The sequence below is a fragment of the Panulirus ornatus genome, chromosome 52 (assembly GCF_036320965.1).
Source record: "Panulirus ornatus isolate Po-2019 chromosome 52, ASM3632096v1, whole genome shotgun sequence".
NCBI lineage: Eukaryota > Metazoa > Arthropoda > Malacostraca > Decapoda > Palinuridae > Panulirus > Panulirus ornatus.
Genome location: NC_092275.1, coordinates 2,526,260 through 2,547,446, shown reverse-complemented (window position 1 = coordinate 2,547,446; position 21,187 = coordinate 2,526,260). Strand labels below are relative to the sequence as shown.

The 21,187-nt window shown below is 41.2% G+C and overlaps 1 protein-coding gene across 1 annotated transcript in view; it reads left to right on the top strand.

Moving 5' to 3' along the window:
* Positions 1 to 21,187, top strand: part of LOC139764960 (intermembrane lipid transfer protein VPS13A-like) — a 1,504,808-nt gene that overhangs the window by 1,450,978 nt on the left and 32,643 nt on the right. Inside the window, 1 exon segment of the mRNA XM_071692018.1 lies at positions 12,052 to 12,178. Coding sequence (XP_071548119.1) covers positions 12,052 to 12,178 — 127 coding nt within the window.

Below are 21,187 nucleotides of genomic sequence, written 5' to 3'. Positions count from 1 at the left end.
ACCTTTTTCCATTCTGTACACAGTCTCTCCTGATACTTCTTCACACAGGTCTCCTTCCCAAGCTCACTTACTCTCACCACCTTCTTCACCCCAACATTCACTCTTCTTTTCTGAAAACCCATACTAATCTTCACCTTAGCCTCCACAAGATAATGATCAGACATCCCTCCAGTTGCACCTCTCAGCACATTGACATCCAAAAGTCTCTCTTTCGCACGCCTGTCAATTAACACGTAATCCAATAACGCTCTCTGGCCATCTCTCCTACTTACATAAGTATACTTATGTATATCTCGCTTTTTAAACCAGGTATTCCCAATCATCAGTCCTTTTTCAGCACATAAATCTACAAGCTCTTCACCATTTCCATTTACAACACTGAACACCCCATGCATACCAATTATTCCCTCAACTGCCACATTACTCACCTTTGCATTCAAATCACCCATCACTATAACCCGGTCTCGTGCATCAAAACCGCTAACACACTCATTTAGCTGCTCCCAAAACACTTGCCTCTCATGATCTTTCTTCTCATGCCCAGGTGCATATGCACCAATAATCACCCACCTCTCTCCATCAACTTTCAATTTTACCCATATTAATCGGGAATTTATTTTCTTACATTCTATCACATACTCCCACAACTCCTGTTTTAGGAGTATTGCTACTCCTTCCCTTGCTCTTGTCCTCTCACTAACCCCTGACTTCACTCCCCAGACATTTCCAAACCACTCTTCCCCTTTACCCTTGAGCTTCGTTTCACTCAGAGCCAAAACATCCAGGTTCCTTTCCTCAAACATACTACCTATCTCTCCTTTTTTCACATCTTGGTTACATCCACACACATTTAGGCACCCCACTCTGAGCCTACGAGGAGGATGAGCACTCCCCGCGTGACTCCTTCTTCTGTTTCCCATTTTAGAAAGTTAATACAAGGAGGGGAGGATTTCCGGCCCCCCGCTCCCGTCCCCTCTAGTCGCTTTCTACGACACGCGAGGAATACGTGGGAAGTATTCTTTCACCCCTATCCCCAGGGATAATATACATATATATACACACACACACACACACTCACACACACACACACATACATATATATACATATGAAAAATGTAAGAAACAATTTAGAAAACAAACTTTTAGCTTGAAATGAATGAAAAAATTGAACGTCACATAATGGTTCAACCTCTGGCTATGGAAAAGGAAATGTACAATTTATTCACACAAACGTCAATAGCAGTTCTCATCAATTTCACCACTGAATCAATAAGCTTCAATGTCTAAGCTACATTTTTCTCCAACTTCACTATTTTCTTGTCAAAACACCATGCATGAAAACTATCACTCCAGTAACACAACTATAAACATTTACTTCCCCTTTAAAAAGTTCTGGGGAAGACTGTCTCGATACACTGCGGCGAGGCGACGCGACGCTGACACAATCACTGTCACAATATCACTTCTGCCTCCTTCCAAGCGTTGTTTCAGGGAATAATTCCGGGTTGCTGAAGTGCCGCATAGGCTGGCACGATAGCCCGGGCCACATCGAAGACGTTACGAGCCCGGCCGTTGTCCACAGATTCGAACGCAGCGTCAAGGCCTTTGAATTCTCATTTAGATGTTCATTTGATACCGAAGTAAAGAGTTTTCCCATACAACTGAGGAGCATGATTCTCTGCAAGCGGGACATCGACCCAACCAATCGTTCCGTCACGAAGATATCCTCTTGCTGTCGAGCACTTCGCTCTGATCCCTCCTGACGGAGTTGTTGAAGGTCCACCTGAAGGTGACGTTGGCCGGGTCAGCGTCCACGGCGCAGGTGATGTTCGTGGGTTCTAGGAGAGCCACTCCCCGCAGTGCCGGCGCATTTGGTAGATGAGCAAGATGTTGGGACAGCCATGAGTGATGGTACCATGTTCCAGGGAAGCCGTCATTTCCAAGGCACAGGAGACAGTTGGGACGGAGCGTCACAAAGTGGATGTTACCCTCAGTACTCGTCTTTTCCCAGTAACATCATTCACTGGATTTTCATAATATAGAAATAATGTTTTCATATATTGTCACAGAAATTACCTTAAACATGATTTAGACCAAACTGTAATACTCCAGACCAAATATACCTAAAGAGTTGTCATTTTTGAAAGTAACAACACTCAGACATATATATATATATATTTTTTTTTTCAAACTATTTGCCATTTCCCACATTAGCGAGGTAGTGCTAAGAACAGAGGACTGGGCCTTTGAGGGAATATCCTCACCTGGCCCCCTTCTCTTTTCCTTTTTTTTGGAAAATTGAAAAAAACGAGAGGGGGAGGATTTCCGGCCCCCCCTTTTAGTCGCTTTCTACGACACGCAGGGAATACATGGGAAGTATTCTTTCCCCCCTATCCCCAGGGATAATATGTGTGTATATATATATATATATATATATATATATATATATATATATTCTTTTTTTTTCTTTCATACTATTCGCCATTTCCCGTGTCAGCGAGGTAGCGTTAAGAACAGAGGACTGGGCCTCTGAGGAAACATCCTCATCCAGCCCCCTTCTCTGTTCCTTCCTTTGGAAAAAAAAGAAAAAAAAAAAAAGAAAAAAAAAAAGAGAGGGGAAGATTTCCAGCCCCCAGCTCCCTTCCCTTTTAGTCGCCTTCTACGACATGCAGGGAATATGTGGGAAGTATTCTTTCTCCTCTATCCCCAGGGAATATATATATATATATTATATATATATATATATATATATAAAGGGGAGTGGGGGAGGAATGGGATGTATTTAGGGAATCAGTGATGGATTGCGCAAAAGATGCTTGTGGCATGAGAAGAGTGGGAGGTGGGTTGATTAGAAAGGGTAGTGAGTGGTGGGATGAAGAAGTAAGATTATTAGTGAAAGAGAAGAGAGAGGCATGTGGACGATTTTTGCAGGGAAAAAATGCAATTGAGTGGGAGATGTATAAAAGAAAGAGACAGGAGGTCAAGAGAAAGGTGCAAGAGGTGAAAAAGAGGGCAAATGAGAGTTGGGGTGAGAGAGTATCATTAAATGTTAGGGAGAATAAAAAGATGTTCTGGAAGGAGGTAAATAAAGTGCGTAAGACAAGGGAGCAAATGGGAGCTTCAGTGAAGGGCGCAAATGGGGAGGTGATAACAAGTAGTGATGATGTGAGAAGGAGATGGAGTGAGTATTTTGAAGGTTTGTTAAATGTGTTTGATGATAGAGTGGCAGATATAGGGTGTTTTGGTCGAGGTGGTGTGCAAAGTGAGAGGGTTAGGGAAAATGATTTGGTAAACAGAGAAGAGTTAGTAAAAGCTTTGCAGAAGATAAAAGCCGGCAAGGCAGCAGGTTTGGATGGTATTGCAATGGAATTTATTAAAAAAGGGGGTGACTGTATTATTGACTGGTTGGTAAGGTTATTTAATGTATGTATGACTCATGGTGAGGTGCCTGAGGATTGGTGGAATGCTTGCATAGTGCCATTGTACAAAGGCAAAGGGGATAAGAGTGAGTGCTCAAATTTCAGAGGTATAAGTTTGTTGAGTATTCCTATTAAATTATATGGGAGGGTATTGATTGAGAGGGTGAAGGCATGTACAGAGCATCAGATTGGGGAAGAGCAGTGTGGTTTCAGAAGTGGTAGAGGATGTGTGGATCAGGTGTTTGCTTTGAAGAATGTATGTGAGAAATACTTAGAAAAGCAAATGGATTTGTATGTAGCATTTATGGATCTGGAGAAGGCATATGATAGAGTTGATAGAGATGCTCTGTGGAAGGTATTAAGAATATATGGTGTGGGAGGCAAGTTGTTAGAAGCAGTGAAAAGTTTTTATCGAGGATGTAAGGCATGTGTACGTGTAGGAAGAGAGGAAAGTGATTGGTTCTCAGTAAATGTAGGTTTGCGGCAGGGGTGTGTGATGTCTCCATGTTTGTTTAATTTGTTTATGGATGGGGTTGTTAGGGAGGTGAATGCAAGAGTTTTGGAAAGAGGGGCAAGTATGAAGTCTGTTGGGGATGAGAGAGCTTGGGAAGTGAGTCAGTTGTTGTTCGCTGATGATACAGCGCTGGTGGCTGATTCATGTGAGAAACTGCAGAAGCTGGTGACTGAGTTTGGTAAAGTGTGTGAAAGAAGAAAGTTAAGAGTAAATGTGAATAAGAGCAAGGTTATTAGGTACAGTAGGGTTGAGGGTCAAGTCAATTTGGAGATAAGTTTGAATGGAGAAAAAGTGGAGGAAGTAAAGTGTTTTAGATATCTGGGAGTGGATCTGGCAGCGGATGGAACCATGGAAGCGGAAGTGGATCATAGGGTGGGGGAGGGAGCGAAAATCCTGGGAGCCTTGAAGAATGTGTGGAAGTCGAGAACATTATCTCGGAAAGCAAAAATGGGTATGTTTGAAGGAATAGTGGTTCCAACAATGTTGTATGGTTGTGAGGCGTGGGCTATGGATAGAGTTGTGCGCAGGAGGGTGAATGTGCTGGAAATGAGATGTTTGAGGACAATGTGTGGTGTGAGGTGGTTTGATCGAGTAAGTAACGTAAGGGTAAGAGAGATGTGTGGAAATAAAAAGAGCGTGGTTGAGAGAGCAGAAGAGGGTGTTTTGAAATGGTTTGGGCACATGGCCTGAATGAGTGAGGGAAGATTGACCAAGAGGATATATGTGTCAGAGGTGGAGGGAATGAGGAGAAGCGGGAGACCAAATTGGAGGTGGAAAGATGGAGTGAAAAAGATTTTGTGTGATCGGGGCCTGAGCATGCAGGAGGATGAAAGGAGGGCAAGGAATAGAGTGAATTGGATCGATGTGGTATACCGGGGTTGACGTGCTGTCAGTGGATTGAATCAGGGTAAAGGGGAAGAGTAGTTTGGAAATGTCTTGGGAGTAAAGTTAGGGGTTAGTGAGAGGACAAGAGCAAGGGAAGGAGTAGCACTACTCCTGAAACAGGAGTGGTGAGAGTATGTGATAGGGTAAGAAAGTAAATTCTAGATTGATATGGGTAAAACTGATAATTTATGGAGAGAGATGGGTGATTAGTGGTGCATATGCACCTGGGCATGAGAAGAAAGATCATGAGAGGCAAGTGTTTTGGGAGCAGCTGAGTGAGTGTGTTAGTGGTTTTCATGCACAAGACCCTGTTATAGTGATGGGTGATTTGAATGCAAAGGTGAGTAATGTGGCAGTTGAGGGAATAATTGGTATACATGGAGTGTTCAGTATTGTAAATGGAAATGGTGAAGAGCTTGTAGATTAATGTGCTGAAAAAGGACTGGTGATTGGGAATACCTGGTTTAAAAAGCGAGATATACATAAGTATACATATGTAAGTAGGAGAGATAGCCAGAAAGCGTTATTGGATTACGTGTTAATTGATAGACGCACGAAAGAGAGACTTTTGGATGTTAATGTGCTGAGAGGTGCAACTGGAGGGATGTCTGATCATTATCTTGTGGAGGCGAAGGTGAAGATTTGTGGGGTTTTCAGAAAAGAAGAGAGAATGTTGGGGTGAAGAGAGTAGTGAGTGTAAGTGAGCTTGGGAAGGAGACTTGAGTGAGGAAGTACCAGGAGAGACTGAGTACAGAATGGAAAAAGGTGAGAACAAAAGAGGTAAGGGGAGTGAGAGAGAAATAGGATGTATTTAGGGAAGCAGTGATGGCTTGTGCAAAAGATGCTTGTGGCATGAGAAACGTGGGAGGTGGGTTGATTAGAAAAGGTAGTGAGTGGTGGGATGAAGAAGTAAGATTATTAGTGAAAGAGAAGAGAGAGGCATTTGGATGATTTTTGCAGGGAAAAAATGCAAATGAGTGGGAGAGTTATAAAAGAAAGAGGCAGGAGGTCAAGAGAAAGGTGCAAGAGGTGAAAAAGAGGGCAAATGAGAGTTGGGGTGAGAGAGTATCATTAAATTTCAGGGAGAATAAAAAGATGTTTTGGAAGGAGGTGAATAAAGTGCATAAGACAAGGGAGCAAATGGGAACTTCAGTGAAGGGGGCAAACGGGGAGGTGATAACAAGTAGTGGTGATGTGAGAAGGAGATGGAGTGAGTATTTTGAAGGTTTGTTGAATGTGTTTGATGATAGAGTGGCAGATATAGTGTATTTTGGTCGAGGTGGTGTGCAAGGTGAGAGGGTTAGGGAAAATGATTTGGTAAATAGAGAAGAGGTAGTAAAAGCAAGGAAGGCAGCAGGTTTGGATGGTATTGCAGTGGAATTTATTAAAAAAGGGGGTTACTGTATTGTTGACTGGTTGGTAAGGTTATTTAATGTATGTATGATTCATGGTGAGGTGCCTGAGGATTGGCGGAATGCTTGCATAGTGCCATTGTACAAAGGCAAAGGGGATAAGAGTGAATGCTCAAATTACAGAGGTATAAGTGTGTTGAGTATTCCTGGTAAATTATATGGGAGGGTATTGATTGAGAGGGTGAAGGCATGTACAGAGCATCAGATTGGGGAAGAGCAGTGTGGTTTCAGAAGTGGTAGAGGATGTGTGGATCAGGTGTTTGCTTTGAAGAATGTATGTGAGAAATACTTAGAAAAAGAAATGGATTTGTATGTAGCATTTATGGATCTGGAGAAGGCATATGATAGAGTTGATAGAGATGCTCTGTGGAAGGCTTTTAAGAATATATGGTGTGGGAGGCAAGTTGTTAGAAGCAGTGAAAAGTTTTTATCGAGGACGTAAGGCATGTGTACGTGTAGGAAGAGAGGAAAGTGATTGGTTCTCAGTGAATGTAAGGTTTGCGGCAGGGGTGTGTGATGTCTCCATGGTTGTTTAATTTGTTTATGGATGGGGTTGTTCGGGAGGTGAATGCAAGGGTTTTGGAAAGAGGGGCAAGTATGAAGTCTGTTGTGGATGAGAGAGCTTGGGAAGTGAGTCAGTTGTTGTTTGCTGATGATACAGCGCTGGTGGCTGATTCATGTGAGAAACTGCAGAAGCTGGTGACTGAGTTTGGTAAAGTGTGTGAAAGAAGAAAGTTAAGAGGAAATGTGAATAAGAGCAATGTTATTAGGTACGGTAGGTTTGAGGGTCGAGTCAATTGGGAGGTAAGTTTGAATGGAGAAAAACTGGAGGAAGTAAAGTGTTTTAGATATCTGGAAGTGGATCTGGCAGTGGATGGAACCATGGAAGCGGAAGTGAATCATAGAGTGGGGGAGGGGGCAAAAATTCTGGGAGCCTTGAAGAATGTGTGGAAGTCGATTACATTATCTCGGAAAGCAAAAATGGGTATGTTTGAAGGAATAGTGGTTCCAACAATGTTGTATGGTTGCGAGGCGTGGGCTATGGATAGAGTTGTGTGCAGGATGGTGGATGTGCTGGAAATGAGATGTTTGAGGACAATATGTGGTGTGAGGTGGTTTGATCGAGTATGTAATGTAAGGGTAAGAGAGATGTGTGGAAATAAAAAGTGTGGTTGAGAGAGCAGAAGAAGGTATTTTGAAATGGTTTGGCCACATGGAGAGAATGAGTGAGGAAAGATTGACCAAGAGGATATATGTGTCAGAGGTGGAGGGATCGAGAAGTAGTGGGAGACCAAATTGGAGGTGGAAAGATGGAGTGAAAAAGATTTTTAGTGATCGGGGCCTGAACATGCAGTAGGGTGAAAGGCGTGCAAGGAATAGAGTGAATTGGAACGATATGGTATACCGGGGTCGACGTGCTGTCAATGGATTGAACCAGGGCATGCGAAGCGTCTGGGGTAAACCATGGAAAGTTCTGTGGGGCCTGGATGTGGAAAGGGAGTTGTGGTTTCAGTGGATTATTACATGACAGCTAGAGACTGAGTGTGAACAAATGGGGCCTTTGGTGTCTTTTCCTAGCGCTACGTCGCACACATGAGGAGGGAGGGGGTTGTTATTCCATGTGTGGCAAGGTGGCGATGGGAACAAATAAAGGCAGACAGTATGAATTATGTACTTGTGTATATATGTATATGTCTGTGTGTGTATATATATGTGTACATTGAGATGTATAGTTATGTATATTTGCGTATGTGGACGTTTATGTATATACATGTGTATGTGGGCGGGTTGGGCCATTCTTTCGTCTGTTTCCTTGCGCTACCTCGCTAACGCGGGAGACAGCGACAAAGCGAAAGCAAATAAATAAATATATATATCTTTCTTTCTTTCGTACTATTCGCCATTTCCCACGTCAGCGAGGTAGCGTTAAGAACAGAGGAATGGGCCTTTGAGGGAACATCCTCACCTGGCCCCCTTCTCTGTTCCTTCATTTGGAAAATTGAAAAAAACGAGAGGGGAGGATTTCCAGCCACCCGCTCCCAAATATATATATATATATATATATATTTTTTTTTTTCATACTATTTGCTATTTCCCGCGATAGCGAGGTAGCGTTAAGAACAGAGGACTGGGCCTTTGAGGGAATATCCTCACCTGGACCTCTTCTCTGTTCCTTCTTTTGGAAAAAAAAAAAAAAAAAAAAAAACGAGAGGGGAGGATTTCCAGCCCCCCGCTCCCTTCCCTTTTAGTCGCCTTTTACGACACGCAGGGAATACGTGGGAAGTATTCTTTCTCCCCTATCCCCAGGGAAAACCATGAATCATACATACATTAAATAACCTTATCAAGCAGTCAACAATACAGTCACCCCCTTTTTTTTAATAAATTCCACTGCAATACCATCCAAACCTGCTGCCTTGCCGGCTTTCATCTTCCGCAAAGCTTTTACTACCTCTTCTCTGTTTACCAAATCATTTTCCCTAACCCTCTCACTTTGCACACCACCTCGACCAAAACACCCTATATATGCCACTCTATCATCAAACACATTCAACAAACCTTCAAAATACTCACCCCATCTCCTTCTCACATCACCACTACTTGTTATCACCTCCCCATTAGCCCCCTTCACTGAAGTTCCCATTTGCTCCCTTGTCTTACGCACTTTATTTACCACCTTCCAAAACATCTTTTTATTCTCCCTTAAATTTAATGATACTCTCTCACCCCAACTCTCATTTGCCTTCTTTTTCACCTCTTGCCCCTTTCTCTTGACCTCCTGTCTCTTTCTTTTATACATCTCACACTCATTTGCATTTTTTCCTTGCAAAAATCATCCAAATGCCTCTCTCTTCTCTTTCACTAATAACCTTACTTCTTCATCCCACCACTCACTACCCTTTCTAATCAACCCACCTCCCACGCTTCTCATGCCACAAGCATCTTTTGCGCAAGCCATCACTGCTTCCCTAAATACATCCCATTCCTCCCCCACTCCCCTTACCTCCTTTGTTCTCACCTTTTTCCATTCTGTACTCAGTCTCTCCTGGTACTTCCTCACACAAGTCTCCTTCCCAAGTTCACTTACTCTCACCACCCTCTTCACCCCAACATTCACTCTTCTTTTCTGAAAACCCATACAAATCTTCACCTTCGCCTCTGCAAGATAATGATCAGACATCCCTCCAGTTGCACCTCTCAGCACATTAACATCCAAAAGTCTCTCTTTCGTGCGCCTGTCAATTAACACGTAATCCAATAACGCTCCCTGGCCATCTCTCCTACTTACATATATATATATATATATATATATATATATATATATATATATATATATATATATATATATATATATATATATATATATATATATATTCCCTGGGGATAGGGGAGAAAGAATACTTCCCACGTATTCCCTGCGTGTCGTAGAAGGCGACTAAAAGGGAAGGGAGCGGGGGGCTGGAAATCCTCCCCTCTCGTTTTTTTTTTTTTTTTTTCTTTTTTTTTTTTTTTTTTAATTTTCCAAAAGAAGGAACAGAGAAGAGGTCCAGGTGAGGATATTCCCTCAAAGGCCCAGTCCTCTGTTCTTAACGCTACCTCGCTATCGCGGGAAATAGCGAATAGTATGAAAAAAAAAAAAAAAAAATATATATATATATATATATATATATATATATATATATATATATATATATATATATATATATATATATATATATATATATATATACATAAATGCCCACATATGTATATATATACATATCAACATACACATACATATACATGTACATATCCGGACATTACATATATACACATGTACATATTCATGCTTGCCCTCATCCATTCCTGGGGATAGGGGAGAAAGAATACTTCCCACATATTCCACGCGTGTCATAGGTGACTAAATGGCGTGGGAGCAGGGGCTGGAAACCCTCACCTTCTTGTACTGCAGTTTCTAAAAGAGGAAACAGAAGGAGTCAACTGGGGAGTGCTCATCCTCCTCAAATACTCAGACTGGGGTGTCTTAGTGTGTGGATGTAACCAAGATGAGAAGAAAGGAGAGACAGGTAGTATGTTTGAGGAAAGAAACCTGGATGTTCAGGCTGTGAGTGAAACAAAGTTCAAGGGTAAAGGGGAAGAATGGTTTGGCAAAAATCTTGGGAGTAAAGTCAGGGACTGGTGAGAAGTGAAGATATATGGAGGAAGTTTCGCTACTCCTGAAGCAGGATTTGTGGGAGTGTGTGATAGAGTGCAAGAAAGTAAATTCTTGATTGATGTGGGTAAAATTGAAAGTGGATGGAGAGAGATGGGTGCTTATTGGTGCTTATGCACCTGGTCATGAGAAGAAAGATCATGAGGGGCAAGTGTTTTGGGAGCAGCTGATCAAGTGTGTCAGCAGCTTTAGTGCACAAGACCAGGTATGATATAAATGCGAAGGTGAGTAATGTGGTAGTTGAGGGTATAATTGGTGTACATGGGGTATTCAGTGCTATGAATGAAAATGGTGAAGAGCTTGTGGATTTTTATGCTGAAGAATGATTGGCAACTGGGAATACCTGGTTTGAAAAGAGAGACATACATAAGCATATGTATGCGAGTAGAGAGATGGTCTAAGGGTATTATTAGATTATGTGTTAACTGATAGGCGTGTAAAAGATTATGATAGATTTAGTCAGATTTAACAGATTAGCCACCTCTCATTTTCAACTGCTGTACTTTCTGTTCTAAAACATTAAAGGGAAGCCAACCATCATAAAAGCAAGAAGTTTATATTTATTTTAACTCCACCACAAGCTACAGAAGTGTCACCTGAAATAGGAATGCCATGCTCGTTATGATGCAATTAGTTGGCTAGCAGTCATAAGCCAAAAACCTGCCATGCTTGTTATGATGCAATTAGTTGGCTAGCAGTCAGTAAGCCATAAACCAAGTACATGTGTTTCATAATTAGAAAGAATGAAAACTTTGAATTAAATAGACAGATCATATGAAAAATTTTAGGATATAGCCATGCCTTTCTGGATTTTCCTTTAGAGATTCAGATTGACTTGGATTGAGGTCAAAGGCAGCATGGAAATCTGGAACAGATAGATCCTGTTCTAGCCCAGTACACCTGTCTATGAGTAATACAAATGATTTAATTACAAAATCTTGAATTTAGAATAATTTTGAGAGTTAGATTAAGAACTTCGATGCAAAAATAAAACCACTTATTTTAGGATATATTAATCTTTTGGTAATACAGGTATCTATAATAATTTTCTTATATTTGTATGTGATAGCTAGTCTGAGGTTTTCTGCTGTAGGTTTTGAACCCAAGTATATATAATGTTATCTATAATAATGTTTGTTAATACTACCTATTATTAAGTTCTCTGTCATGCATTCTCAAGTATTAGAGGGAATGAATGATCTGTCTGTTTAATATAATTGTGTTTGTACCAACATTTATAGATTTTCAATGTGTCCACCTCCTCAAAACACCTGTAGTCCTTTACAAATAGATGTTCAAATTAACTTGAACAGTGTACAGCCCTCTGATGGTCTGTGGATTACTCATGCCAAAGGTGTAGGATCATAACAGTTGGCCAGTTGCTACAGTGATCTACAACTTTGTAAAAAATGGGAGATACTGCACTGCATTAAGATTAATTGAATTCCTACCTTATAACAACTTATACTTACTGATTTATTTGATGAATCTATCTCCAAAGTCAGTCACTAAAATGTTCATCACTCTTCTTTATTTTTTCATGTTGGTAACATGATTAGTTTGTATTGGTTCTTCAGCCAACCACTGTGACTGAACTGTTATCCACAGACACATCTTCAAGCTGGAGCGCTGCAGTATGTGGGGAGGTTGGGAAATCAGCTGGAGGGTTGCAGTGCGAAATCTTCTGCATCAGCCTGTTTTGAAAGATAACTCAATATTATTGGTACTTAGACAGGTAAGGAGTATTTCAAGCTTACACATAAGAAATCTGGAATCACAGGTGTATTTATCTTTACTAGTCTGTTGAGAATAATAAAGAAAATTCATTTCCATGTATATCAAGCATAGTGGTCCCTGAAGAGTTTAGCAAACATTACAATGAATAAACACATTTACATAGTCACCTACATTCTCACCTTTTTTAGTTTCTATACCATCATGCCTGTTTCTATACCATCATGCCTTATTTGTAACATAAGAACATTGTCATCCCCTCTACTTATACCCTTTATGTCACTATGATGGAATTTGGTTCATTTATTTTTACACATGGTACCTCAATGTGGACTTTAAATGTATAATATTGTTAATCAGTAATTCCATGAAATGTTATGCATAAAACATCGAGCGAGAAAAATTGTAAAGGAAGCAAAGCATTCGTGGATTAATTATCGAATTTTATTTGAACAGAGTTGTTTCTGTATTATTTGTGAGTTAATTATTTATTTTATTTATTATACTTTGTTGCTGTCTCCCGCATTAGTGAGGTAATGCAAGGAAACAGACGAAAGAATGGCCCAACCCACTCACATACACATGTATATACATACACGCACATTTTTTTAGTATTATTATAGTTTGTCGCTGTCTCCCGCGTTAGCGAGGTAGCGGAAGGAAACAAACGAAAAATGGCCCAACCCACCCACATACACATATATATACATACACGTACACACACGCACATATACATACTTATACATCTCAACGTTTACATATGTATACAAACACAGACATATACATATATACACATGTGCATAATACATACTGTCTGCCCTTATTCATTCCCGTTGCCATTCTGCCACACATGAAATAACAACCCCCTCCCCCCACATGTGCGCGAGGTAGCACTAGGAAAAGACAACAAAGGCCACATTCGTTCACACTCAGTCTCTAGCTCTCATGTATAATGCACCGAAACTGCAGCTCCCTTTCCACATCCAGACCCCACAGAAGTTTCCATGGTTTACCCCAGACGCTTCAATTGCCCTGGTTCAGTCCATTGACAGCACATCGACCCCGGTATACCACATCGTTCTAATTCATTCTATTCCTTGCACGCCTTTCACCCTCCTGGATGTTCAGGCCCCAGTCACTCAAAATCTTTTTCACTCCATCTTTCCACCTCCAATTTGGCCTCCCACTTTTCCTTGTTCCCTCCACCTCTGACACATATATCCTCTTTGTCAATCTTTCCTCACTCATTCTCTCCATGTGACCAAACCATTTCAAAACACCCTCTCCTGCTCTCTCAACCACACTCTTTTTATTTCCACACATCTCTCTTACCCTTTCATAACTTACTCGATCAAACCACCTCACACCACATATGTCCTCAAGCATCTCATTTCCAGCACATCCTCCCTCCTCCGCACAACTCTATCTATAGCCCAGCCTCGTAACCATATATCACTGTTGGAACCACTATTCCTTTAAACATACCCATTTTTGCTTTCCAAGATAATGTTCTCGCCTTCCACACATTTTTCAACGTCCCAGAATTTTCGCCTCCTCCCCCACCCTATGATTCATATCCGCTTCCATGGTTCCATCCACTGCCAAATCCACTCCCAGATATCTAAAACACTTTACTTCCTCCAGTTTTTCTCCATTCAAACTTACCTCCCAATTGACTAGTCCCTCAACCCTACTGTACCTAATAACCTTGCTCTTATTCACATTTACTCTCAGCTTTCTTCTTTCACACACTTTACCAAACTCAGTCACCAGCTTCTGCAGTTTCTCACATGAATCAGCCACCAGCACTGTATCATCAGTGAACAACAACTGACTCACTTCCCAAGCTCTCTCATTCACAACAGATTGCGTACTTGCCCCTCTATCCAAAACTCTTGCATTCACCTCCCTATGAACCCCATCCATAAACAAATTAAACAACCATGGAGACATCACGCACCCCTGCCGCAAACCGACATTCACTGATAACCAATCACTTTCCCCTCTTCCTACTCGTCCACATGCCTTACATTCTCGATAAAAATTTTTCACTGCTTTTAACAATTTGCCTCCCACACCATATATTCTTAAAAACCTTCCACAGAGCATCTCTATCACTCTGTCATATGCCTTCTCCAGACCCATAAATGCTACATACAAATCCAATTGCTTTTCTAAGTATTTCTCACATACATTCTTCCCTTGTCTGATCCATACATCCTCTACCACTTCTGAAACCACACTGCTCTTCCCCAATCTGATGCTCTGTACATGCTTTCACCCTCTCAATCAATACCCTCCCATGTAATTTCCCAGGAATACTCAACAAACTTATACCTCTGTAATTCGAGCACTCACCTTTATCCCCTTTGCCTTTGTACAATCCTAAGGCATCTCACCTGAGTCATACATACATTTAATAGCCTTACCAACCAGTCAACAACAGTCACCCCCTATTTTAATAGATTCCACTGCAATACCATCCAAACCCGCTGCCTTGACAGCTTTCATCTTCCGCAAAGCTTTGACTACCTCTTCTCTGTTTACCAAATCTTTCTCCCTAACCTTCTCACTTTCCACACCACCTTGAACAAAACACCCTATATCTGCCACTCTGTCATCAAACACATTCAAAAACCTTCAAAATACTCTCTCCACATCCTTCTCACATCACCACTTCTTGTTATCACCTCCCCATTAGCCTCCTTCACTGATGTTCCCATTTGTTCCCTTGTCTTGTGCACTTTATTTACCTCCTTCCAAAACATCTTTTTATTCTCCCTAAATTTTTTATGATACTCTCTCACCTCACCTCTCATTTGTCCTCTTTTTCACCTCTTGCACCTTTCTCTTGACCTCCTGCCTCCTTCATTTATACATCTCCCAGTCATTTGCATTATTTCCTTGCAAAAATTGTCCAAATGCCTCTCTCTTCTCTTTCACTAATAATCTTACTTCTTCATCCCACCACTCACTACCCTTTCTAATCTACCCACCTCCCACGCTTCTCATGCCAGAAGCATCTTTTGCGCAAGCCATCACTGCTTCCCTAAATACATCCCATTCCTCCCCCACTCCCGTAACGTCCTTTGTTCTCACCTTTTTCCATTCTGTACTCAGTCTGTCCTGGTACTTCCTCACACAAGTCTCCTTCCCAAGCTCACTTCCTCACACAAGTCTCCTTTCCAAGCTCACTTACTCTCACCACTCTCTTCACCCCAACATTCTCTCTTCCTTTCTGAAAACCTCTACAAATCTTCACCTTCACCTCCACAAGATAATGATCAGACATCGCTCCAGTTGCACCTCTCAGCACATTAACATCCAAAAGTCTCTCTTTTGCATGCCTATCAATTAACACGTAATCCAATAACGCTCTCTGGCCATCTCCCTACTTACATACGTATACTTATGTATATCTCTCTTTTTAAACCAGGTATTCCTAATCACCAATCCTTTTTCAGCGCACAAATCTACAAGCTCTTCACCATTTCCATTTACATCATTGAACACCCCATGTACACCAATTATTCCCTCAACTGCCACATTACTCACTTTTGCATTCAAATCTCCCATCACTATAACCCAGTCTCGTGCATCAAAACTACTAACACACTCACTCAGCTGCTCCCAAAACACTTGCCTCTCATGATCTTTCTTCTCATACCCAGGTGCATAGGCACCAATAATCACCCATCTCTCTCCATCCACTTTCAGTTTTACCCATATCAATCTAGAGTTCACTTTCTTACATTCTATCACATACTCCCACCACACCTGTTTTAGGAGTAATGCTACTCCTTCCCTTGCTCTTGTCTTCTCACTAACCCCTGACTTTTTTCCCAGTACATTCCCAAACCACTCTTCCCCTGTACCCTTGAGTTTCGTTTCACTCAGAGCCAGAACATCTAGGTTCCTTTCCTCAAACATACTACCTATCTCTCCTTTTTTCTCATCTTGGTTACATCCACACACATTTAGCCACCCCAATCTGAGCCTTCGAGGAGGATGAGCACTCCCCGCGTGACCCCTTTTTCTGTTTCCCCTTTTAGGAAGTTAAAATACACGGAGGGGAAGGTTTCTAGCCCCCTGCCTCTGTCCCCTTTTGTCGCCTTCTACGACACGTGAGGAATGCGTGGGAAGTGTTCTTTCTCCCCAATCCCCAGGGATATTTCTCCCCTATCCCCAGGGATAATTCTCCCCTATCCCCAGGAATACTTCTCCCCTTGTTTTTTATCAACTGCATGAGACTTTTGAATATTTTTGTAAATGGTATGTACAGTAAAGGACAACAAATCCGACTGTTGTTTTAGGGAAAACCCACACTGTGGTGGCACTTGACTCATGAGTAGGTTCATTATTTGTTGTCAGTTTCCAGCAGCCTGGGCAAAGCCTGGGTTGTGGGGGTAGAGGATCTCTGTAGATTACTCCAGGTAAGGGTGAGCAAATGTTTTCAAGATTGTGCTTTGACAACATAAGTGTTCAACAGTCTTTTTATACAGATTATTGTGACTCAGTTCCTTAATACTTTGATTGTCATTTTTCTCAGTACACTTTGTCCACTTCCAAAATGGATGAACTAATTACATTGAATAGTTACAGAGTTGTGATGGATTTGGACATATTTTAAAGGTGCTTACACTTATGAAAACTGGAGTAATTTTAAGAAGCAGAAATCTACACTAATTACATATTAGAACATTTTATCTGTTGAATTATTTACTCTTTTAAAGCCTGTCGTACATCAACATAAAAATCAATTTACAAATCATATATTCATTGAAAAAATATCACTTGGATGTGAAGATTTTACAGTACACTAGCCATTTATCACTTGATAATCACCTCAGTAACACCCACATTGGAGAACAGATTTGTCTAGGATGTCTTGTTTAGAAATGGTTGCAAAGATTTTACTCTTGATTCCACTAGAACATATTTCTCTAATCAGTGGTGGATAGATGCAATCTCAAATGAAAGTTAGTGATAAGTGTGTAAAGTTGAGAAAGGTAGGAAGGAAGAACTTCAAAGGATTTATCTCTTCTGGCAAGATGTCTTGATTGAAAGCAGGTTTGGTAAAGAAATTTACTTTTTTCTGATTTCTCTGTAACGGAAGAAACAATACTTTAGTTACCCTGTTAACATGTGTATTCTTTGATTTCTGTTTATACAACTCACCTGCAAGCTGAGATACTCTACTTTGAAAGATTTGCAACACAGGGAAAGATTGAATTCCCCCATATGGATGAAGGAGCAAATTATCTTCCATCTAACCCATATCCCAGACCGATGTGATCACTCTCATCATATTCTGGATCTGTTTTTCACATTAAGTCACTCCTGCTGTAACTACACAATCTTGTCCCCAATTGCTTCATCTCATTGCACTTTCAAAAATGTATCTATTTTAAGGGTAGCCCCTTCTAAGTGTATACATTGGCACCTCACCAAACCTGACTGGAATAATTTGCATAACTTCTTTTCTGACTTTCCTTGGGTAAATTACTGTCTCTTATTTGATGATGCTTCTGTCTCTTATGAGAATGAAAGCATTTGTCCTCTCTTCCTCCAAGACGAACTCTTCTTCCAATCCTTGGCTGAACCGTTCCTGTTCAGAGGCCATTCAGGCATGTCAGGCTTGGAAAAACTCTCCTTCCTCTGACTCCCATTTAGTTTCATAACATTCCATAATCATTGCAAGTATGTTATCCATTAGGTAAAGCATTCCTTTATTCAAAGTAAGTGTGATGACATCTTCTCATCATCCAGTGATAGGTCCTTCTGGTCTTTAGCTAAGGGCATCTCTAACAACTTCTGTCCTAACTTTCCTTCTCTTTCTCATTCTGTCAGTACTGTGGTTGTCTCTCTTGTTTTTCCTTTAACTCCACCTTGGATGATTCTAATATTCCTTCGTCCCTTGATATTCATTTACTAATCCTATGCCCCTTCCCATAATCTCTTTTTGGACTGTTAGAAAAGCACTTCTCTCTGTAGACACAAGCAAGGTTTATGTTCCTGATGGCTTCCTTCTCTGGGTACTGAGTTTGCCCCTGAACTTGCATCAGTTGCTTGCTCATCCGTTCTGTTACTATTTAAAAACCAAAACTTAATTCTTCTTGGAAGCATGCATTGATACATCCCATCCCCAAGGAAGGTGACTGTTCTGCCCCCTCTGACTGTTGTCCTATTGCTTTGGCATCTGCCATTTCCAAAGTCTTTGAATCCCTCCTCAACTCCCATATCCTTAAACACCTTAAATCTCAGTCCTCTTTTTGATCATCAGTATAGCTTCCATAAGGCAAGATCCACTGGTAATATTCTTTCCTAGTTTACTCTTGTCTAGTCATCATCCCTGGAAGATTTTGGGGAGTCTTATGTAGTTGCCTTTGACATATCTAAAGCTTTTGACTGGATATGGCATCAGGTTCTCATCATGAAGTTCCCCTCTTTAGGCTTCTCTCCCTCACTTTGCTCTTTCACATCTAGCTTCCTCTTCAGCTGATCTGTCTCTGTGGTTGTTGATAGAGCCTTCCTTCATTTTCTCCATCAACAGCGGTGTCTCTCAAGGTTCTGTCCTGTCCCCTACACTTTTTCTCCTTTTTATCAATGATTTCCTCTCTTCTACAGGCAAGCAAATGTGCTCATACAATGACAACTCTACACTGCATTCATCCACATCCTTCATTTCTGATCCTCCCACTTCTCTGATTCGATTTGCATCTCATCTTGACACAGTTTCCTCAATAAACTCAGACTTGGACAGGATATCTCAGTGGGTTAAACAAAATCTAGTTAAATGCCTCCACTCCAAGACCCAGTTTCTACCCATCTCTGTGTCGAAAACTCCTCACAAGTCTCGTCTCTCCTTTGGCAGTTCTATAATTCCACCTCTCAACTCAATGAACATATTTGGTGTTACTGTAACATCTACTCTTTCTTAGAAATCCTGCATTACAGAAATAGCCAAGTATGTGTTCAAGAAACCGGGAGTTTCCTTCTTCAGAACAGGTGCTTCGTTTATACAAAGGATAGATTCATCCCTGTTTAAAGTTTTGCTATCACAGCTCGGGTGATTCTGCATCCTTACTTGACAGAGTTGAATCAGAAGGGGTCCATCTTATAAACTCTCTCAGGCTAACTTCCAAACTTGACCCTTTTGTCCTACACAGCAATGTTGGTTGAGTTTCCCTCTTCTATAGGTATTACTTTGGTTTTTGCTCCTGAGAGCTGGCTGCTTGTGTGCCCCCACCACTAGATAGACCATGCAATACTTGGCAAGGTGCTGAGTAACATGATTACTGGGTGGCCACTGGCAACTCACAAATAGGTCGTTATGATAACTGCCTCTTTCCTTGCACCATGAAGCTTTGGAACTCTCTACCTTCTCATGTCTTTCCCAGTAACTATGACCTGGCACATCTTAAAAGAATGGTTTTTCTCTTCCTCCAAATTCTTAAAAACTTTCCCTTGTCTCCTCTTTTTTCCTATGATGATCCTCTCTATATTTCAATTAAGGCCCAGCCTTGATGTGGACTTTTGTCCATGACTGAACCCTCCAATGAAAAAAAAATTATGTCAGTTAAATCTACCAATGCTGATACAGACTATCTAACCAAGAGAAGGAAAAGTCAAAGTTGGCTTCATTACAGTAAGCCTGCCTCATTTCTGTACTTTTTTCTAGAGTGAATTTGTCAACTTTTCATATTTTCATCGCTTTAACACCTCAGTTACATGTTCTTTCCAATACTGTGAATCTCCAATTTATCATGTATAATAAAACGAATTTAACCTCAGAAATTCAAAGATTTTTTTTTTTTATACTATTCGCCATTTCCCGCAATAGCGAGGTAGCGTTAAGAACAGAGGACTGGGCCTTTGAGGGAATATGCTCACCTGGCCCCCTTCTCTGTTCCTTCTTTTGGAAAATTAAAAAAAAAGAGAGGGGAGGATTTCCAGCCCCCCCCGCTCCCTCCCCTTTTAGTCGCCTTCTACGACACGCAGGGAATACGTGGGAAGTATTCTTTCTCCCCAATCCCCAGGGATATATATATGTTTATTATTTTGCTTTGTCGCTGTCTCCCGCGTTAGCGAGGTAGCGCAAGGAAACAGACGAAAGAATGGCCCAACCCACCCACATACACATGTATATACATACAAGTCCACACACGCAAACATACCTATACATCTCAATGTATACATATATATACACACACAGACATATACATACATACACATGTACATAATTCATACTATCTGCCCTTATTCATTCCCATCGCCACCCCGCCACACATGGAATAACAACCTCCTCCCCATTCATGTGTGTGAGGTAGCGCTAGGAAAAGACAACAGAGGCCACATTCGCTCACACTCAGTCTCCAGCTGTCATGTAATAATGCACCGAAACCACAGCACCCTTTCCACATCCAGGCCCTACAGAACCTTCCATGGCTCACCCCAGACACCCCACATGCCCCGGTTCAATCCACCGACAGCACGCCGACCCTGGCATACCACATCGCTCCAATTCACTCTATTCCTTGCATGCCCTTCACCCTCCTGCATGTTCAGGCCCCGACCACTCAAAATCTTCTTCACTCCATCTTTCCACCTCCAATCTGGTCTCCCACCTCTCCCCGCTCCCTCCACCTCCGACACACATATATATCCCCTTGGTCAGTCTGTCCTTACTCATTCTCTCCAGGTGACCAAACCATTTCAAAACATCCTCTTCTGCTCTCTCAACCACACATCTCTCTTACCCCATCATCACTCACTCGATCAAACCACCTCACACCACATTCAAAGATATTCTCATAAAAAAAATCTTTTAGAAGTATATTTCATTCAGTATCACTTTGTTATGTGTTCAGCACAACACACTAAAAAGTGTGGGAGGAAGGCCTGAGTTTCAAGTGGACTTGCTGTCATTATGCAAGATTTATTGTTTATTAAACCTGCACACACAAAAAAGAGTATATATCTATATATCTATATCTATATATCTATATAT